The sequence below is a fragment of the Coturnix japonica genome, chromosome 4 (assembly GCF_054131305.1).
Source record: "Coturnix japonica strain WE chromosome 4, WE-NBRP24, whole genome shotgun sequence".
Lineage (NCBI taxonomy): Eukaryota > Metazoa > Chordata > Aves > Galliformes > Phasianidae > Coturnix > Coturnix japonica.
The window spans coordinates 29539248-29562399 of NC_140666.1; the positions used below are offsets into that span (position 1 = coordinate 29539248).

A 23152-nucleotide genomic window follows, 5' to 3' on the forward strand; every position below is an offset into this window, starting at 1 on the left:
GCTTCCACACCGGTGTCTAGGGAAAACCACAAATGCCAAGTGTGGCTGTGTTCGTGTTTACCATGGTAACAAGCTTGTGTCTTAGCTTGCAAAACACCTTTTTTTTTTTTTTTCCCCTATAAGTTATATGGCATTATACATATGCATGAGTGTTCTAATTACAAGAATTTGTGGTGTGCAGTGCTGCACATTTCATTAGATAGTATCCATCTGATATAATAGGGTTGGGCTGAGTGCATGGCCTGATTATTCTTGATAATTAGACCTCTTACATTCCCCGGTATTAACAGATAAGGAGAAACAGTAAATAAGAACTCAGTGCCAAAGGAGGAAATGGAGGGTTTTAGTCACAGTAATGGAGTTGTGCATATCAGATAAAATGATGCTGTTTCATCAGAACTGGAGTATTTTTTAACCTAACTGACAGAAGACCTTAGCTGGAAGAAAAGAGGTCCTGGAATTAATAGCCCTCTGCTAGGGCCTTATGAGTGGATTAAGGTTAACATGCAGACTGAAGAGTCATAAGTAGATACAGTTGTGTGCTTGATTAGCAGTTACTTAGGCCTTGTTTGTATAGTGCTTCTCACCTTGAATTTGCCACTGTTACAGTGCTAGAGGCTGTCACAGGGCTTTTTGAGACTATTCGAAGCATGTTATCAGCAAAAGGTTTGATTCAAGCTGTGCTAACAAGTGAACTCTGAAATGGAAAATAATGAGAAAAGCCAGCATATGCTTCTGGCAAATTATGAGACAATCTTAGAATGGCTTAGATTGGAGGGAACCTTAAAGATGGTCTAGTTATAACCCCTTGCTATGTCCAGGGTTGCCACACACCAACTCTCTAATGTGTTCTTTATCTAGGATCATGAGGGTGCAGCTTGGGAATGTTAGAATGTTTATGTAGGTACTGAACTTAGAAATATATATATGTATATATAAACTTGTATATGAACATGCACAGATAAATGAATAAATAAAAATATACAATATATATTAAAGACGATATTAAATATATAATTAAACTCCCTTGTATATGTTCAGTATATAAAAGAGTAATTCATATTATTCATGAGAATTTATGGTTCACACGATAGATACATATGTGGAATGTTTTTTGGAATGTTCAGCAAGAATGGTCTGTGAGTTAGGTTATTACATTGTCTTTTTAAAGTCCAAGCTGAATATCTGAAGCAACTGCTTTGAATTTTTCAGATCACTAGGATCAGCAGCTGTTTGTTGTCAGTATTTTGGTAGAAGAATTGCAGTGTGATGCGTATGCAGTGGGATAAGCTTTACCTGATCTTGGTGAGAACATTAAAGATAGGAAGCTCTGTTAGTGTCAGTTTGTAAACTTAAAAATTAGGACACCTTTTAGTGTTACAGAGGCATCAATTGCATTATATCTCAACAATAATGGTGTTAATGGCTACGATTAGCATTTATTTTGAAACAGTGTATTATCCTCTGGCATTCTTTCTCTGCCTTTGGTGAACAACCAAATGTAAATTACTATTTGTTTAGCCAGAGTTTAGGAAAAAAACAAACAACATATCTAAATCCACTTTTCTAAAAGAGGCTTGTAGCTTCTTGGGGATGCTGTGAGAAAATGTGGTCACAGCAGCAGAGTTGTCTCTGGGCTACTGAGATGTAGTCCATGCCTGGGTTTTTTGAGCTACTCTAAGACGTGCTTCTTCTTTCTCTTGCAGGAGAGCCAGAATTTAAGTATGTTGGGAATATGCATGGGAATGAAGCTGTTGGAAGGGAGCTGCTCATCTTCTTGGCTCAGTACTTGTGCAACGAATACCAGAAAGGCAATGAAACTATTATCAACCTGATCCATAGCACACGTATCCACATCATGCCATCTTTGAATCCAGATGGCTTTGAGAAGGCAGCATCCCAGGTTTGTAAAGCTACAATATCCATCTATGTATTTTAGACTGGTTATAAGGAAAAAATTTCTTTCCCTAATGGTGGTGAGGCAGTGGCACAGGTTGCCCATGGATATCCTGTTCCTAGAGACTTTCAAAGTCATGATGGGCATGACTCTGAGCACCTGATGTAGCTGTAGGTATCCGTGTTCATTACAGGTGAGCTGGACTAGATGACCTTTAAAGGTCTGTTCCTACTCAAGTGATTCTGTGATTCTATATCAACCTGAAGGTCAAAATGGCACCTTAATTTATTTTATAAGTATATAAACTCTGTGGGGATCACTGAATGGTACAGCATAATTTATTTTCTAATAGTACAGTAGACTTCTTCCCTTTAACAAAGAAGATATAATGCTTGGGCTTTCTACAGATAGCTACCTCTGTTTTAAATGAATATTCTTCATTATAAAATGTAATGATGTTTATGCTTTGTGCCTATTCTTTCATCTGAGTTTGCTGACCAAACTGCATCCTGAACAAGTAACTTGCAGGAAAACATCATGTTTCCAAAGCGTTAGAAAGGAAAAAAGTTAATGTTTCTTCAAAAAATATTCTCATTTAAATGTGTTTCTGTGAATTATTTGCATACATCTGTTTTTGATCTCTAAACAAGGAGACTTCGTGAGCTGTGTTTTTAATAAAAACAACTGAATCTATATTTTAGGCATAAGGTACTTAGGTTAAGCTAAGTGCTATTAGTCAGGAAAACTTAGTATTTAGTTTAATGTGAAGACTCTGTAGGATATAATGTTATGTCACGTTTCCAGCGTGTATTATTATTTTAAAGGAAAACTACAGTTTTCTTGTTCTATGAGTCCTATCAATTTCTCCATATACTTAAATGTATAAATATAGAATCTTTCACTGTGACTGTTTATTTATGGTTATGTAAGTTAAACTCTATTAAGCTCTTCATTCAACAGCCTATTAGGAGGGCTTTTAAAAACCTGACATCTTTTAACCCATGTCCAAGAGGATGTCTCCCTCTAGTGGTAATAAAGCAGGAGTTGTCACATCTCACGTGAAGGAGCAGCTGAAAGATTCTGCTGAACTTTTCTCTGCATCTTTGTTTGGTGCCACCATTGCAGCAGATGAAGCTGATGGTTACCACAAAACTAAAATTCTCAAGAGAAATAAAGATTAATGTCTTTCTTTGTCCTGGAGCCATTTAGAACTATGGAAAAAAAGTGCAGATGTGCCTTGCATCTGGTGGTTACAAATGTAGCTGCTCAGAGGCTCTTAGAAAGAAATGAGGTCTATAAGTCAAAAGCATACACATGAGGCAATGGGGAAAAGCCAGGTCCTGAGGGAAGGCTCAGCAGGCACAAATTAAACAGGCACTGGAAAATCTGATGGCAATTTTGCCCATCTTTAGTCCAGACTTGATATGATGGGAGTGATTCCCTCCTCTGAGACAGTTTGGGTTTGTTTAGCTTTTACTCCCACGTGGTCCATTCTTACTTTTAACAACATGAGAGGTAAGAACATGATGTAAATTTATTTACATTGGTTAATATACCTACATAAGAGCTGATACCTAAGCTTCTGAGTCTGCCAAGCTCCTTCTCATTCTGTTTCTTTCTCTCATTTAGCCTGGTGAACTTAAAGACTGGTTTGTTGGCCGAAGTAATGCCCAGGGGATAGATCTAAACCGAAATTTCCCTGATCTGGATAGGATAGTCTATGTTAATGAGAAGGAAGGTGGGCCAAATAATCACCTCCTGAAAAACATGAAGAAAGCTGTGGACCAGAATCCCAAGGTAAGCAGAAGCTTTAGAGCAAGTTTCTCGCATGCCTCTCTCTTCCATTTTGCATAAGCAGATACACAGCCAACCCTTAGAGCTGTGTGTGCAGTATTTGTGATTCTTTTTTTGGGTGGTTCATCACTTTAAATTTATTCATCTGATGGCCTTAGTAGCCATTTTCTATCTTCAGAGTCAAATTATTAAATGAATTAATTTTACTTTCAATAAAGAGAACTGGTCTATGTCCAACCGACTTATACTTTGAATTATTATCCTTGGTCTTATATTTTAGTTTTAGCTTAGATATAATCATAATATGAAGAAAAAAATACTGAGATAACCTTATCTGTTTCCTCATTCAAATCTAATTTACACCACATTTAAGCCTGAAATGAATCTACCCAAGTTCTGATGTAAAATACTAATCCAGCTCTCTTTGCTTAAATGATTTACAACCTACATGATAATAACTAAGCCATGTATATGTAAGTAACTGTCCCTGCACTGAATAATCAGTTCTTAACTGCTGGTAATGCTTTTTTATTGAAGCTTGCTCCTGAAACAAAAGGTGTCATTCACTGGATTATGGATATTCCCTTTGTGCTCTCTGCCAATCTTCATGGAGGAGACCTTGTTGCAAACTACCCTTATGATGAGACTCGGAGTGGTATGTAGATATGAGATAGGAATACTTATTCTTTACTTTCCCCCATATTTATTATTATAAATATTATTCAGTGCTCTGTATTACGTTATTATATCCTTATATCAATGCTACCTGAGATCCACTTTGTAAACATTGTGGCATGACAGTAATGACTTATTCATTAATTATTACATTAAATGATTGTTTCCACTTCATCAGTATTGGTCATACAAAAACAAGGATCGCTTTGAGATAGAGATGTTACCATTTAGCTTGCAGTTGTTTTGCCCATAATAGGTTGTACACATCACTGAAATGACTGTGATGTGATGATACTGTTGATGACTGATTTTCTTCAGTCTACCCTCCAATGTTCAATTGCAAATTCTTGGAATACCAGGCAGTAAAACTTTTTAAGTAGAGACATTTTTCCGTGTTCTTTTTTCTTAAATAATATTAAAAAAAAAAATAATAGCCTAGGATGCTTTAGATTTTTTAGGCGCACATTGACATGAATATTTTACTAAATATTAAGGCTGATATGAATACTCATTAACAAGGCAGCCTGGTACAGACAATTGATTAAAGACTGGAAAAATGTTAGTGTGGTTCAAATAATGCAGTGTTAGTTTATACTGCTATAGAACACTTAATGGCTTACCAAGAATTTCCATCCAATGTGCAACGTAGGTAACCTTGCTCTTGACCCCAGCCTGTATGACTGTGGTTTTGATCATTTTTGTTCCTGGACCTTCTTTTCTCCCCAGGCAGCGCTCATGAATACAGCTCCTGCCCTGATGATGCTATTTTTCAAAGCCTGGCTCGCAGTTACTCTTCTTTAAACCCCGCTATGTCTGATCCAAACAGACCTCCATGTCGTAAAAATGATGATGACAGCAGCTTTGTGGATGGAACGACAAATGGTGGTGCATGGTACAGTGTCCCAGGAGGTGAGACCCTTGGCTGATTCAGGTGCTTATTTCAATCTTGAGTTTTCACTCTGGAAACTCATCCCCTCAGACTGGAATATCGCTGGAATATCACAGTGTCCCACAGCAACACCAGAGACTGGGGTAAAATTTTGGCCTTTCTGAATATCATTGAAAAGCAAAAGTTTACCTTTGTGTGAAGAAACAGACTTTGATTTGATAAAACAGAATTTGTGTGATTTGGAAAAAATTAAAATGAATAAAATATCAGAAGATTCAACTGTTTTATTTTATATAATTGTTTCAGTTCAATCCAAAAATAACTTAGTGAAATACTGAATATTAGCTGTGAAAATGTGGACATATTTAACTTCTAGCCTTTTTTTTCCCCCCTTGGGAAAATGCTATCTTTCCATTGTTTTGATGCAGTCCTTTCATTCTGACTAAATTGCACGTGGCAAAAGAAACACTTTTCCATTGGAACTTGTTGGAAAGCTTGAATTAATTCCTTCTTTTGGATCTTATTTTAGAATAGACTGAAAATTGCCCAAGAGAGCCCTTTTTTTTTCAGTGTATTTGTTCAAAAGCAAGATAAAGGAATTCTAGATCTAACTAGAATTGATGATCTTAATATGATGCAACTAATGAAAAGCGGAGAGATGACAGTGGGGGATAACTGTGGACCATACAGCCTGAATTTGTTTCTTCTTATTATTGTTTTTTTTCCAAGTGTAAAAGTCAGCTGCCAAGCTGTGACTGTTGACCAAAATGTTCATGCTAATAAGAGCGACAGAGTGACTTAGAACAAAAATGACAAAGAAACCACAAAAGGAGTTCAATGAAAACAGTTCTAGGGCTAAGGAGAATAACTAAACGTTACTAAGTTCAAGTTAAAATTTTATTGGAATTTTATTCCTTTAGTCTGGAAGCTCTGTCAGGAGACAGAAAGGCAGTCATCTGTTGTGTTGGTGACATTTTGCTACCCATATGGTAGTATGCTCAAAGTTAGCAATGGTATGGGCTATTGGAAAGCAATTTGTACTCCTGTAGGGAAAGGCCACATCAGGCCACAAGCAAAAAAAAAAGACAAAACTTTTACATAAAATGTTTTTTTTTTTAGTACTGGTCTTCTTTCTGTCAGATTGTAGTTAATGAATCCTTCACTTCTGAGTGCGCAGCTTTTCAACATCAGTAATGTTTTTTTAATGTACCTTTTGTGTGGAATATCTATTTGGAAATATAAATGAGAAGAGCAGATAGTAATGAATTACTAACTAGCTACATACATGTTCTGCTTGCTCTGTCATTACAGTGTCACCAGAATCTAATCAGATCGTAATGTCATTATGAAAATAGCATTTCAATGCAGCTACCACTGCTGTGCTTGTATGCTATTGTTTAAGTATCTTTCTATTTTCAGATAATCTTAAATCACTCTTGGCACTCTGTTCATTCACATCTAACTTCAATTACCTTTCATGCTATCAGCTTTGAAAGCAATACTAAGGAACATTTCTTGAGGATTTTATACAACACGTGTAGGAGGCACATGTTAGCTTTCTGGTACAGCTTTTGATTCAAAGTATAGGTAATTCTGAAGCCTGGATGCCAATGGCACACCACACTCCACATTTTTTTTTTGTTAAAATGAGAGACTTTAAAAATGTGATAATGTGGATACCTCTTGTATATCCTGAATGCATAAAAGTGAGGAATAGGGTGGTGAGAAGCTTGGGCAGTGGTATCAAAGTTACTGCAGGATTGAATAAATCTTCTGAAATGTATTGATTTATTGGATTTTGCACTTAATTACCGAACTGATCAGGTAGATGAAGAGTGCAAATTGTAGCCACGTCAGTGCTACCAGACTGCAGATGTAGTAAGCCATAGTTTAAATCCAGATTATCTTTAACCCATTTTCTATGCCAGAGATTCAGATTGTCATCTGTTTATCAGTTATGTAGGCAGAACTTTTTTTCAGGAGAGCAGGCCAGGAGTCAGGAAACAAACTATGAGGTATGACTGTTTTGCACAAAGCCAGAACTATGTTCCTTCTTAATTCTGTCCTTAGGATCACAGAATCACAGAATTGTAGGTATTGGAAGGGACCTCTAGAGATCATTGAGTCCAACCCCCAAATGCTAGGGCATCCCTGGTGTCACCTTGCTTTGGGAGGAGGAGTGGGAGAAAATTCACGAGTATTGGAGCAGCAGTGTTCAAAGGTTGTTGGCATCACAGTAGAATTATGCTGTGGTCTTTGGCACCATGTTATTCTCTTCATGAGTGCTTTATTTCTTGTAGAAGAAATGCAGGAATCAAGAAAAACAGCATTATCTGCTGTCTGGAACAGTTGCCTGGCAGTCAGCACTGCTGTCAGGGTGACTCATGACTCTGCTTGTTCTCTCTCTGTGTACAGGTAGATGATCCATCGCATTCTGCGTGGTGGGACATCAGAGCTGTCCCTCTCAGGAGCACCTTTTGCCTCCTGTGTCCTCATTTTTCTAAACAGGCTTAAAGATAAAAAATTGGTTTGTTTTTTTTTTGGTTTTTTTTGGTTTTTTTTTGCTTGATTGGCAGAAGATAGACTCTTCATCCATATGTGTTGGCAGAATCCCGCCTGACTCAATCTGTTCACTGCCTTCGGTGTTCTCTTTTGGATATGACATCAGTTCTGTGGACATTGCTGTGCATAGTGCCAGTGCTTTAGTAAAGAGATCATATTAGGTCTCCTACATAGCTCACATGGAGCAACATGAATGGGGCTGAATGAAGTAGCTACTTGTAAATCCTTTGAGCAGCCCTGTGGAGATGCTCAAAATGCTTTGTAACCTTTCTCTTTTCAGCCTTCTGTTTGAGAGCCCACTGACTCTTCTAGCTATCTAGGCTGGAAAAACAAGAGCTTAGTTGTTATCAGCATCTGCAAAGAATGTGCTTGTAACCATCCTAAGGACAGACATGTTCACTCTCTAGCTCTTAATCCGCTTACAAAACTGGAACTGTCCGGGTTGTCTGATGACTGATTTGCCATAGCCAATATTCTCATTGCAGAGAGAGGAGTGGCTCAGAAATGCAAAAGAGTATGTCATTCTGACCAGGTCAGAATGATGCCATTGTTTATATTTTTAAATTCATTTGGTTAAAGCTACATTAATAATGAGGTTTCTCTTAATTAATTGAAATCTGTCCAGTGTTTCTCTTTCAAAGGGATTGCATTCTCTCTGTGGAAAAAAAACCCACTATGTATTGAAAAAAATAATAGGATGTCTGCTTTTTATTTTTTTTCTTGTGGAAAATCACCTATTTCTGGAATCTATGCACAAAAGCTTGACCAAACTCAGAATATTTTTTAGAAAACAGCTGCCATTTCAAATAAAATGTTACTGAATTGAAATACTGCATTTTCAAGAAATTTATCATGTTTTTAACCAGTATTTATCTGTCTTTCTTTCAAAGTAAGTTTATCATGTTTCATTTGCTCTGTAGTTAATTGTCATTCTTTTTGGATTACAAAGTGATCACCTTTTACTTTCATCACAAAAAATTGGAAATAACTTTAAATTCCCAGTGAGGAAAAAAAAAAAGTTATTTTTATGCCAGCAACTTAAAAACGTGTCAGATGGGAGCATGCAGGTCAGGTGCAATGTCATGGTCAAGTTCATTCTAAACTTTCCCTGGAGGGAGTGTTTTGGAGGATTAAGTGTCTTATTAGTTTCTCTGTTGCAACATTCAATTCAGAACTAAGCTGATTAAATAGAACTGTACCAACTGTATTTATAGCTATTATTTTCTTAATATGTCCAGCATCTCACATGTCCCTCTTTACTCCAGTTACTTTGGAACAACGCAAAATTCATCCATAACTCTTTTCTGGCATTGCAGGAATGCAGGATTTCAATTACCTCAGCAGCAACTGCTTTGAAATCACAGTGGAGCTTAGCTGTGAAAAATTCCCACCTGAAGAAACACTGAAGGGCTACTGGGAGGACAACAAGAACTCCCTCATCAATTACATTGAGCAGGTAAGAAAAAAAACGAATAGCAAAAATCTATTTATTGTATGTGAAACTTCTGAACTTTGTGCTAAGTGAACATCTACTTTGTTATATTAATCTGATCAGTACATAATTCTTATATGTCTCTAAGATGATATTCCTGTGTGATATTTCTGAATGCAAAGAGGAGTGTAAAAATAAGAATGGGAAAAAAAAAAATACAGAATCCATCACAGTTTTTACAGATATTTAACTTAAGCTGGGCTCCTGAATGATTACTGATACACATTTCCAGAGTATAAATCCATGCCACCAGCACTGATGTGTGCACAAAGAGATGATTTGCCCTCTACAGACAAAAGTGTGTGTGAACAGGAGTTGGGATGAATGACTGAATGCACAGGGTGCCTAGATGACCAGGTTGGGCTGTAGGTGGCAGCTCAGTATAACATCAGGGAGCGTATCTGCCAAACTATAGCAGTTCCAAACTTCTGAAATCTGGATATTGTGCTTAAAGATCACAAATGTACCTGTTGTTGTTAATGGCTTCACACCGGGGATTATGAAATCACAAACATACTTTGTTGGCAGAGCTGATCAAGTAATATGTTCACTTCTTCAAGAATTTATTTTTGCAGAACCACTTTAGTTAGCTAGAAATGTGAAATACTTCATCATTTGAAATGCTTGAGTTAAACAGTTTTGTAAGTACTATGTGGTCTAGAATTTATTATGGGATCCGCTATGGGATCTTAGCTATCTAGACATTGCTCAGCTCCTTGGGTGCATGGATTAATTTTCTTTGTGATATTTAAAACTATGATGTTACTTCATTTTCCTAATTACTAATGTGCAAGAGATTGATTTGTCAGCTTCCCTAGCTCCTGTGGAGCTGCTGGCTTTATCTCTGAAGTTCAGATGATCTGCCTGGCATCTCACAGGGTAACAAGACCAGCCCAATGTTCCAGATCTCTCATGACTGCCAAAGCAGTACAAATGTGTACTTTCTGCTTTTCTCAGCCATTCTGGTCTCCTCACATGCAGTAATGACATCAGTGTTTTAATTTCACGGGGAACAGACAGTTCAGATGATCCTGGTGTTTTCTGGGGAGAAAGTGAGAAGTGATGGTGAATCTTGGTCCCTGTTCTCATGTGTTAACCTTAAACATCAGTGCCACTTCTCTTCCTCCTTTGATTTAAAAAAAGAATAGGGAATCTGGTTCAGTCACTGAAACTGAACAGAGAAGGTTTTCAGCTGGGGATCCCAAAAGCTCAGTGGATGCTGTGCTGCAGCCTGGAGCATGTTCCTATTAGACAAGAAGGAACAAGGACCTGATCCATTGTAGCTCTTGAAAGCTCAGTGGGGAGTGTTGTGACTCCAACTGATCCCAGCTCAAAGCCCCGGATATTTTAGGAAAGAGCCCAAATGTCCGCATTTAACCTTGTTGGCGTTTGACTTCTAAACACTTAGATCCATTGTTTGCCCTAAATTCTTACAGCTGGTGAAACTTTTATTTTTAAAATTTTATTTTCAGCCTGTCCTTGAAAATTTTTCAGCACGTTTATGAATTCCCAGTCACTGATACTTCCAAGGCAGTGTTTATGTTTTGTGATTTTATGTGTGTTTCTGAAAAATGTTTGCATAATGTGAAAGAACTAGAATAACTATCAGCTGAATTCTTTTACCTTTACTAATTACTACATAGAGAAAAATTAAAGAACTGTTAATGTCATGTATGTGTGTGTATGTATTATCATTAAAAATTAAGAATTATCCTTGATGGTTGTCAGCATGTGGATCCGCAGTCTATATGATATATATCAATATACTGTTGAAAATTACTTCTCTTAGGAACTGTTAAATGATTCTGTATTTGCTTTTGCCTTCGATCATTTTAGATTCACCGAGGAGTGAAGGGTTTTGTTAAAGATCTTCAGGGCAATCCAATAGCAAATGCTACAATTTCTGTGGAGGGGATAAGCCATGACATTACGTCAGGTAAGTGTTGTGCCTCGAGAAGACAAGTGTTGGAATATACTGCCACATCTTTTCCTTTGCAGTCTAGAGCCATTTCAGATCTTATTAGCTAATGCCTAAAGGTACGACAGTTTTGAAACTAGGAGAACATGTTGTGCCTCAAGAAACTGCTTGCCTGCAAGATGTCCTGAATATTCTACTAGTATTTTGCTGTCAGAGGAGACAAAGAACAGTTGCTGAGGCTTAATGGATCTCTTGTGTAAAGTGCTACTGATGGCTGTTGGTTATTCATGCTTATTTTGTCTTCTGATTTGTGGTGGCGCTTCACAAATCTGCCAGAATTTAAAGTTCTGTTGGCAGTGCTGTTGGCTGCGCTGCTTTGAGCTGAAAGGCTAAATTGCAGTCCAAAATGTATATCATGATGTGATTGTACCTCATCATGTGTAAATTCTTGGCAGATCTTCAGTTTTCATAGATTTGAATTGTGAAGATACATTCTCTCTATTCTCTCTGCTTTTTACAGATTTATTTTTTATTTTTTATTTTTTTTTAAGAAGGGCAGCTGAAAGAGAGGGAAACACATAGTGTATTTATTCACGGAAAATTTGGTCAGCTTTTGGCTGGTGTTGTACTTTATTTAAGGAGTGAGTTCAAAGGTAGCTTTCACAGTGCTGACTTGCAGTCTTCCCTGTTGACTATGCTTGCTTATTCTAAGTAACAAGCTTTTAAAACTTTTGTTCTTACAAGATTCTTCTTATGAAGAAAAAAAAATCATACATAATAAAGCATTATGGACATTTTCCCATTGCTGTGTCTTACTGTACTCCTAAAGAGGAACAGAATACCATGATAACTCTCTGCTGTGTTCTCACATCACCTTAAAGAGGACAGCATTTCTACTAAACAGGAGAGCAGCCCACAGTAACATCAGCTACGTCCTATCACAGTGTGTAGGAAAGCAAAAAAAAAAAAAGTAGAGGCTGAGAATGATTTTTAGGGATAAAATGAGGGAGTAAGCTGTGCAAAGAGATATTCTGGAGTTTGAGAGCCTACACTCACACTTCTGTGGTACAAAAAGGATTGTCATGAATCACATTGTTATATCTGTACTTGCTGAGAAGTTGTATATTGTCAAAATAGTGGGGAGGATAAGTATTTAATTTGAGCACATTCAAAAACAAGGATAGATCTTCTTGTTGTTGTTGGTTTGGTTTTGTTTTTAAATTCTTCTGCTCCTTTGTTCACAACTTCAAATTCATCTTTATTTCATTGCCAGAAAGTAGAATGGATCATTACTGTTGCTCTGTATTTTTCTTTTTGTTTTGTAAAGAAAAAAGTCTGAGAATAGTGTGAATGACTACTAACATTTTTTACTGTGCAAATTAGAATCATTGGATGATTAAGGTTGGAAAAGACCTCCAGCATCAGCCAGTCCAACTGTCCACCTACCAGCAATACTTCCCACTTAACCATGTCCCTTAGTACTGATGTACTCATCTAAACATTTCTTGAACACTGCCAGGGTCAGTGACTCAACCAGCTTCCTGGGCAGCCCATTCCAGTGCCTCACCACTCTTTTGGAGAAGACATCTTTCCTCATGTCCAATCTGAATTTCCCGTGGTGCAGCTTGAGACCATTCCCTCTCATCCTATCATTATTATTTGGGAGAAGAGACCAACCTCCACCATGCCACAACCTCCTTTCAGGAAGTTGTAGGGAGAGATTAAACTGAAGGCATTTAAATAATATTTCCCTAAGTGTGGACATGTGCTTTGGATGGTACTGCTTAAATTGGACTCTAAAATAGCCTTTTAATGCTTCTTGTGACAAATCAGATGATCGGCCACTTCTTGCTCAGAGTGGATCAGATTATTTGTGGAAATGCCAGAGGGTCATTTCCAGAGAAGAGAATCACGTATTTTATTTCTCTGGGGGGAAAAAAAAATGAAAAAAATTGTCTGCAATAATAGTGCAGTAGGAGCCTTTCTTTGACCTACCTCAGTGGACTGAGCTTTCAGTTCTTTGTTCAGTTCAACTGAAGGAAAAAAGCCCTAGACATAGCTTGGATACTGAAATGATTAGATACTTTCAGAGTCACTATAAATGGAATACTCCAGGGCGTGATCATTTATAGCTTTCTTTACACTATAGTTTGAGAAAAGTGGTCCTGTTTATTTGAATCTGGGGAGAATAAAATATATTTCAATTTGAATTTCCAAAATATTGAGGGAAGGACATTAATAATCTACATTGCACTCCAGGCAAACTCGGATGCTTGAAACAGGCTGTGCATTGGCTGGAGGAGCACTTCTAAACTGGAATGATGTCCCAAATTGCCCTTTTCTTCAGGGTGTTGAGAGCTTTCAGTTTCAGAAGGCAAAGTTTTTCATGGAGGATACAGCACAACCTCAGAGTTAAAATGCTTGTTGTGTTAACCTGAAAATAAGAAAATCTGTGGTAATATATTCATACAGTCTTCACAGAAGATTTCTTTCAGACAGCTAAAAGAAGACTGGCAGGAACACAGCAGTTACTGACAAGCTAGACAGTCCCTGTTTCTTGGCTGCATGATTAATTTTATGCATATTTATTTGATTTTATTTCTTTCATCTTCTGTGCAGCCAAGGATGGTGATTACTGGAGACTGCTTGTGCCTGGAAACTACAAACTCACAGCCTCAGCACCAGGTTATCTAGCAATAACTAAAAAAGTAGCAGTTCCCTTTAGTCCTGCTGTTGTGGTAAGTGATCATACACATGTCTGTTTAGCATCTGTTATATTGAAGCAAACAAAACAAATAACCAAAATTTTTTCTCCCTTCTGATATATATGTAGCCTAGAGGTTATTTTTCAGAAGTTTCCAATTTTATTCTATTTTAGAAGACAGTCTGGAAATCTGCTTTTCTAGTACTTGCTGTGTAAGGCACTGAAAACAGTCTCATTTAAACTCATTTGTTTTCTTTATGGTCTCATTTGAAATGAGATGGCAGAGAGAAGGGTGATATTGAGATATTTGTTCTTTTTTATTAGTAGCTATATGGCTAGGAAATCAGATGATCCCAGCATATCTCTGAGTAGTGTGGCACAAAGAGTGAGCAATCTTGAGATTTTCATTTGTCTTTTTAATCTAGATTGTCAAGTGACTACCCGCACAGGTTAAAAACTGCCTTCGGCTCTGTGCAGAAAAATAGTGATGGAGCTGTACTTCATACAGATACCCAGTGTGTATGGTAAATAAGACTGAGGCTCTGTTTTAAGAGTTCAGAAGCATTTTTTATTCATCCTCCACATGGGTATGGAGTCTGCTCATAAAAATTAAAACAGATGCTTGTTTCTTCAGTATGTAACATACACAGGGAATGTACTGTACTCATATGTCATATCCACAGTAGTGAACCATATACCAGAAAAGCTTCCTGGATTTTCCTAATGGCATAAAATAGAGTATGTACTTTGATATGTTGGGAATCTGTCCAGCTAGGTGTTGGCAGTATGTTAAAGAGGCACATGTTGTATGCTAGAAGATACATCTACCTATAAACCATTTTTAATTTCCTTGCCCTGTGGTTTTTGAAGTCTTTGGACAAGCCTAAGTCTGGTCAGATGCCTGGATTATATTTGAAACTTTATTACACACCTTTGTGCACTTTATGGATGTTTATTGTATTGGTATGGAAGTGTTGCACACACTTAAATAAGACATGAGAGGCTGTGGAGTAAGCCCTAACCTAAAACAGAAAGTCCTTCCCTGGGGCCTACAGCAGTGTTAAACAGCTTTCAATAAATGACTCTTAAAAGCACACACTTCTCTCTCTTTACATCTCTTACTGATATTTTGATTGCTTCTCTTATTCAGGTTGATTTCGAACTGGAGTCATTGTCTGAAAGAAAAGAAGAGGAGAAAGAAGAGCTGATGGAATGGTGGAAAATGATGTCAGAAACACTAAATTTTTAAATGAAGATTTTGGCTTTTAAGCTTTGAATCTGTTATATGTTGATTTAGTATAATGTACTGTGGAAAGTCCCTATATTTTAGATTTTGTGCACTTCACAATATTTAACTTTGATTTTTTCAGTCATCTTTTGATTAATATGATTAAAATAAATACTAATCGCCTAGCTAGATATATAAGTTATTAATTTTCTTTCATATTGTTATAGAAAATTTACTCTTATATACAAATCTGAAAAAAAAAGAGTGAATGTCTCTGCAGCCTATATGGATGTACAATCTTGTGTATTATGTACAAGTTCAGAATGAGTAAGTTAAATTTTAATTTAAGAAAAAATCAGTAAAACACTGTAGTCAGTTCCCAATGCCACCAGAAATATTTGACAGTGCATGGTAGTAGACAGTGCTCTTTGCTGAGTTCTATACTGAGTGCTATTGAAAAGGCTTAAAATTATGTGGTGCTGTAATGATTAAAATACATTATAACACTTTGTGTGTCTCTGGTGTTGCGACTCTTCAAATATGTAAGAACCATAAACTTCTCACTTCATTTCAGTAAGCAGAAAGAATCTGCATTAACTCTTTTATTAAAGATGGCATGAAATGAATTCAAGAATTCAGAGTTTTTTTTCTTAAAGTGTCTCAAGATTAGATTAAGTTATTTCTCATTATTTGCTAATTGGATTAAAAATTCTGAATGGACAAGGGAGAAAAGCTTGTGCATCTTGTTAATATGCTGCTTACATTTGTTTTCCAGCCAGAAAAAAGGAATTTCAGATCATCAAAATTACTCACCTGCTTTTTCATCTAACTTTAAATGTATCAGTGCTGTCTAGATTATCTGCTGAAAGTTCGTATGGTCACTGACAGCTGACAGAATTTTCATGTTCAAGTTCAGACAATGAACTGAAAATCACGGGTGGTATGCGTTTACCTTCACAAAACAAGAATGGTTTGCTTTTGTTCCAACTTTATTTCTTTTATTGGTTAGTCTTATTGGGATCTAGATGCAAGACAGATAATTGAACATTTTATCAGGGTGAAATTTGACCAAAAGGGTAACTTTGATTTTAAAAAGTCCTTCTTCCTCCTTTTTCTTTTTTAATGTATACTAGACTTGACTTAACTTGCTTTGGTATTTTGTCTAAGTTGAGTGAAACTTGTGAGGACAGAGAATTACATGTGAGCTACAGGTTTGGTACAACTCTTCCGCAACTGTTGTTTTATATCAACTAAACATCTCATCTGTTTGAAAGTTTTGACACTATTGCTGCTCTATCTTAATCCAAGATCAGGTATTTTATATGGATTTCCTTCCTCTGTCTGTGCTTTGATGAGCATATTATTTTAGCTGATGTAGAAGTTCAGTACCATTTAAAATCAACCAACAATGCATTATCATATTCCTACCTTAAGTGAAAAATCGCGTATCCAGGAATAGGATCCAAATTTACCTCCTCTGAGTATTTAAAAATCTGAAAAATACTCTTTTTTGACAATTTGGTATTCTTTAATAAATACAATACTCGGTCCTTTGCTGTAAAAAATTAACCACACATTGATAGATTGAACAGCAATAAGAAGGGATGTACTCTCTGGCCAAGAATTTACTCTGAAACCTGTAAATCGTTCAGTTGTTAGGCGTGGAATTCCAGCCTTTATGGGAACTTAACATGCTGTGAGTTGTTATCCAGTGGTGATCTTTCAATCTTCAGTGTGAGGAGGAGCCTCTGTGTCAAACCAAGGACCCTACCTGTGCACATATTGGGAGCAGCCTGGCAAAGCTGGACACATGAACATGTCCAGATGAAGGATGCTGCAGTGGAGATTGGAAATATTAAGGCACATAGCCTGAAACACATCCCATGTCTGGAAGTAGTGATTCTCCTTTCAGCAGAACCAGGTACAACTGAAACAAGCAGTATAAAAATTAAAGAGACCACTGGCATGTGGGCAGTTGGCTACAAGAGAGTTTCTGGCCTGTAAACGAATATAGTAAGGTGAATGTATATGTGCATACAGCACCCTGCTCTTCCCCTTGCAAACCTTACTGTATCAACCCACGCAGAATTACTATGTGGTGCAATGCCTGTCATGCATCCAGGCTTCCTGTGTGGTGGATTGTACAACATAGCTGGTGCATCAGACTGATCTCATAATACATTTCTCACCTTTACTTGTACTAACATGTGAGATTCTCTTGTCTACTGTTGTGTGCATTGGCAATGAAATGTAGTGTCCCATTAATGTTTTGCTTTAGGTGACTGCTTGCTGTTCCTGTGCTGAGAGCAGATTACAGTCATTAACTGTTACAACACCAGAAGCACTACCATTGTTCTTGCTGTAGGTAAACATCCTTCAGAGCAGCCTAGCCAGGACTCTCAGTGAATTATGTAGCTTGTCTAGCTGAGCTGAGCTGTGTTGTAGGGCTGTGTATGTTGAAATGGAAGATTAAAGTGTTGTGTGCTGCTGAGCTTTTGGTTTAAAAGGCACATGCTGTACTATTGTACAATAAATCTACAGGTTTATTTAAAACTTAAAATGCGTGAGTAATTTACAGGTTCAAACTGTGACCATCTTTCTGGGCATGTCTGTAAAGTATGTCAGCAATATCCTCAGTGAGGTGTGTATGCCAACTAATTTGTTTCTTGAAAAGAGGAACAAGTGGGCTTACTGCCACTGTTCCACCGAGAGCCATCCGTACCCTCTCACACTGCCAGAGTAGCCTACTTTTGGATTATATCTCTTTCCTACGTGGGTTTCCCCAAGCAGGTTTTCAAGTCAAGTCATGGGGGAGAACGAGGTGCTCTACATCTATATGGGGTCAGTTGGATCAAGTTACCCACTTTTGTAAGTCTTACTCCCTTTCCCAGTACTTACAGTTCTTTTATTTATTTATTTATTCGTTTATTTATTTATTATTAATTGTTAGGATTAGCAAGCACAGTGCTCGCAAAACTGTGGTACTACGGTGGTCAGGATTATAATGAAGCAAGGATGACAGATAAATTTAGAGGAGACAATTAAAAGTAGGTTCAGATCCCACCCAGCTGGTTCTTCCACTGTCTGAGCTCAGTTTGACTCAGGCTAGCAAAAGCTGTAGAACAGCAGCAGTTTGGTGTCAGTCTCTGAGTCTGAGCTGCCCCCAGGGCTTCTCAGTAGACCTCCTTCATGGAAAGAGTGCCTCACTGCTTGTAATCAGTGGCATTGGGAGTGTGAGACCTAGAAACATCACTCCTGCCCCCATCTTTAGGCTTCCTGAATCTGACGGTGATCCCATTCTGATCATCTCCTCATAGGTATTTTCTTTTATTGCCTCCTACATTTCTGTTTATGTAGAGATACATCTGTTGTGAATAATTCACTGCTTTTTAATTTGACTCAGAAATTTGGTCATTGACGCAGCCTCTGTTCCAGTATTTCTGACTTCTATAATTAAACCCAGAAAACAAAAATACCCAAGAGATTTCCTGAAAGTCACGGTATTAAGAAAAACACAGTGGGTTTGTTTTTCTCCTGGCTTGTGAGGGCTTTCAGTGAGTTTGCTTCAAGTTTCCAATTTTATAGCCTGCTTTAGTGAGAGAAGAAAATGACAACTGAGAAGCTGATGTAATCCTATGCCTCCAGAAGCTGAGGTTCTGGGTAGTACAGCAAGTATTGGAGTAGGCAGCATAAAAAAAAAAATATCAAAAAACCCAGAGATTTAGAAACAACTGATCTTTACTTTTACTAACCGGGATAATGGGAGCTATGTTAATTGATTTAAATGGCCTTGCTCTGCTGATCCTAGGTATTACATTTCAGCAATGACTTAAACACATCCATATTTAGGCACCATTTATCACAGTGCTAGATTTGCTCTGAATTAATGGTTAATACTTGCATGTCATTTTATCTTTGTCCTACTTTCATATTAAGTTAAGCCACCACAGATTTTTGTAATCATGCATCCCTCTGTGCACAGTGAAAATTGTCAAAGATATAAGCTGAAGACTTTGGCTCCTGCATTGGGAATGTTGAGGGAATTTGACATCTGGGAATGCACTGGAAGCAGTTTAGTATTGTGAAATAAGTAGATTTTATAGATCTTTTTGCTAATCTTTCTTCAGGAAAAGTCTGAATAGGATTATGGGCCCATGGGATTCTAGGAGTGGAACACGTCTGTGTCTTTAGACTAAAGCTAAAGCTGCTCTGGAAAGATTCCCATTACCTTCGCTGGGTTTTTTTTCAGACCCTCAAGCCTGGAATCTGAGTAAACAGGAGTATATGTTGCCAAGGCTGCTCATTTTGCATTAACAGTAATTGTTCTTCATCTTTTCCAGAATAAAGATGCAAGATAATAAGAAATGAAATCCATTTTCTCAAAATGCAGAAATGGCTGTGGAATTTGTTAAGGGTCACTGCAAGACCTGAAGTAGAAATCAGGCATATCAGTTGGACTAGTGGCAACCTGCAGCTCACTAAGTCTCTGAATCCACTGCTCAGTAGAGGATAGGAGGGCAAATCAGGGTGATGTTTTTGTTGCTTTCACCCACTACGGATGTGGTCAGGGCCATAATTAAAGACAAAATATCAAGCTGGATGAACTTCTCACCTGACTGCAGCATGGCCTCAATAGAGGAGATAATAGTCTTGCAACTCCATCCAGTAATGTGAGATTCCTGTTGTGCACACTGGTGTCCAAATGCGCAGAACCAGCATCCCTCTTCCACATTCCAGCACCTCTAGCACAAAAGGTAAATTAAACACATTTTCAGAGACTGTGGACAAGATTCAAGAGTAGACTTAGCTGCCAAGAGCAGTACAGAATTACAGTCTGACTTGCCTCCCTTCCGTTCACTAAATATCCGCTCATGTGGCTTTCCTTGGCTGCTTCCAGTTCTCTCAGGGTGTGTCAAAAACTAGCCCAGCTTGAGCAGCTCAAGGATTACTTGTGCCAAGACCCATCAGGACTGGATTACAGGGCTTTCTTGCCTTTAAAATTCTGAAGGTTGCACTTGGAGGCAAATCTCTTACGGCATGGCCTGGCCCACCTGTGGCTTATTACTGGCCTGCATCCATCAGTTTCTTTCCAGGTAAGGAGACCTATGCTGCAGTTCCCTGCTGGTATAGGAAGAAGGATGTGGCCTATATCTTTCGCTCCATGTCTCAGCAGGGCAAGCATATGCCAAGACTTGGAGGATGGGAAGCGTTCCTGCATCCCACAGGCTGGACATGGTCTGAGATGTGTTTTTTGAGACAGCCTCAGAAACTCAATTATTTCCTGTTCAGATTCAAGTAATTTATTTGAAGGTTTATCAAAGTAGTGATATTTGTCCCTATAAATGCCTATCACTACATATTGTGGAAGTGATATTTGTCACTGTAAAGCAGCAGATCTGCTTTGTGTTCCCTATTCAAGTGGCTGAAATGGCATTTAGTTTAAAGATACTTTGGTTAAAATACAGAGCTAGGGGAGCAGATGTGTGCTGAAATGCAGCTAGCTGGTTTGTGCTGCACTGCATTTGTTTCTGTGTGACAAAGGAGGTGTTGGTGTAATGGGGTAGCTGTGATGAATGAAGATTGCTGGGAGGTAGTTTGAAGGACAGCACATCTTTAGAGTACAGAAACTTATGGCTCAGAAAAGCCTAAGGGGCAAAGATGAGGCTGATGTGATGCTGCAGAGTTTTCCTTCTGGATGTACTGTGTGTGTACAGAGATGTAGAGGAGGAATGAAAGGCACTACAATGTAAAACATCTCCAGGCTATGGTGGGCATTCACATGCACAGGAATCCTTGAAGGTGCCGCATTTTTTTTTATTTTTTTTTTTCTTCCCCTCCATAAAAAGATCTCAGCCTCTTCATTTCATGTATCTCATCTAAATAAAATACACTACTCATGTGAATCCCAGACAGACCCTTGTGTTTTGGAGAAGGTGGAGAGGCTGGGGAAGCCTGGGACCCCATTGCTGCTCAAAGTAGTAGTTTAAAGGAGGTAACAAATGGCTCCAAAAGGACTGGTAACTACACTCAATCGACAATAGTGACTGCTGGCTCTGTGTTGGCTGCTTTCATCATGCCTGATGCAGCAGACAGCCCTCATGCTCTCTGCTGATGTCTGCCAAGAAACTTATACTGCATTCTGACCTAAAAAGTCTGCTTGTTAAGGATTTTAATTGGGACTTTGTGAAATAAAACTTCTGAAGCTTTCTTTTGCTTTCTTCAGGAAACTTGAAAGACTAAATGAAAATTGTTTTGAACTTCATTGTACCATGAAGCATGAAACATTCTCATCCCACAAAAACAGATTCTGGCTTTAGTTCTGTATTTCAGTGTATTTCTGTCAGGCTTCAGCGTCAGATACCTGTTAAGATATCATAGAATCATAGAATCATTAAGGTTGGGAAAGACCTCTGAGATCATCTAGTCCAGCCATTGACCAATCCCCACCGAGCCCACTAAACCACATCTCTCGGTGCCACATCTCCGCATTCCTTGAACGCCTCCAGGAACAGAGACTCCACCACCTCTATGGAATATGTGGTAATAGGCAAGATATTTAACTTTTGCAAAATCTTCTCATCGTTTTAGTTATGTCTCAAAGGTTAGACAGAGATTGCAGGGGATTTCCACTGAGAAGAAATAAAATTTGGACAGTATTGTAAGCTAAGGAGGTCTGAGGGGTTTGGAGCAGAAGTCTTACTGAGGAGCTGCTCAGGGAGCTGGGAATGTTTAGCCTGGAGGAGACTCAGGGGAGACCTCATCGCACTCTACGACTTCCTGAAAGGAGGTTGTGATGAGAAGGGGCTTGGCCTTTTCAGGCAACAAACAGGACCCAGGGAAATGGCCACAAGTTGTACCAGAAGAAGTTTAGACATAAGAAGGAACTTTTTTTCTCAGAGAATGGTTAGGTGCTGGAATGGCTGCCCAGGGAGGTGGTGTAGTCTCTGTCCCTGGCAATGTTCAAGAGGCATCGGGATGAGGAGCTACGAGATACAGTTTAGTGGTTTGCTGTAGCTACAGTAATGGGAGGATGGTTGAACTAGATGATCTTGTAGGTCCTTTCCAACCTTGTGATTCTATGATTCTATGATTCTAATCTGTGAATATTTGTCTGGCAGCATACTGCATGGTATTACAAGATGCCAAGAGAAATTCAAAGTAACATGAAAAATATTCAGTATTATTAATTGTGAGTTTACATAAGATGTTGGCATTTTATGTTAAGAATTCTTAGCTAAATAGTTGCTGGGAAAGCGAAGTCCAAAAAATTATAAAATTTACATATAATATACTTTAACAAATGGCACAGAAGAATGAATTTTTTACTCAATGGAATTTTACCTTATCAAAGCATTTAATTATGGAGATGTGTTCACATACAGCTTGAAAATAAATTTATCCCCAAAATATCATTCTAAATTTGAGAAAACTAATAAAACCAGAAAACACCGTGGATCTCCAAATAAGAACATAATAATTGGAAGCTGAAAAAATTGCAATAAATGTTTGTGTGCCAAAACAATTCACTTACAAATGAAATCCTATATGCCTTCTGTTCCTTTGAAAACTGTAGGCAGAAAAATAATATTAAAAAGACTATTGAAAGGTAAATAGTAAAACTTTGAAAAACATAATATTCTGCTTCTAACTGAATGCTTTATTTATTTAAAAAAAGCCAACAACTTTTTTTTCTTTTTTTTTTTTTTTCTTTTCAGATTTTAGAGGCTAATGCTTATACTTGAAAGCATTTCTATTGGTTTCATACTTTTCATTAATGCATCCGCGTAAGCGAACACACAGTCTAGCAAAGAAAGACCAAACAACATCAAATAGTTGGCAGCTGAAACTAGACAAACTCAGAAGCAGAACTAATGTTATATATTTTCTTAGTGGGACTCATTCACCTTTTGAATAGTTCATGGGGCCATACAGAAGATTTTTTCATCATAGGAATTTTAGAAGACAGATTTGTGCCATCTTTATTCTTCCTGTG

At 37.8% G+C, this 23152-nt stretch overlaps 1 protein-coding gene across 1 annotated transcript in view; it reads left to right on the top strand.

Moving 5' to 3' along the window:
* CPE (carboxypeptidase E) overlaps nucleotides 1-15785 on the top strand; it is a 41712-nt gene extending 25927 nt beyond the window's left edge. The window contains exons 2-9 of the mRNA XM_015860888.3: nucleotides 1707-1903; nucleotides 3527-3694; nucleotides 4229-4346; nucleotides 5093-5275; nucleotides 9134-9273; nucleotides 11146-11245; nucleotides 13847-13965; nucleotides 15082-15785. Coding sequence (XP_015716374.2) covers nucleotides 1707-1903; nucleotides 3527-3694; nucleotides 4229-4346; nucleotides 5093-5275; nucleotides 9134-9273; nucleotides 11146-11245; nucleotides 13847-13965; nucleotides 15082-15180 — 1124 coding nt within the window. The 3' untranslated portion in view covers nucleotides 15181-15785. The remainder of the gene's footprint in view (nucleotides 1-1706; nucleotides 1904-3526; nucleotides 3695-4228; nucleotides 4347-5092; nucleotides 5276-9133; nucleotides 9274-11145; nucleotides 11246-13846; nucleotides 13966-15081) is intronic.
* The last annotated feature ends 7367 nt before the right edge of the window (nucleotides 15786-23152 follow it).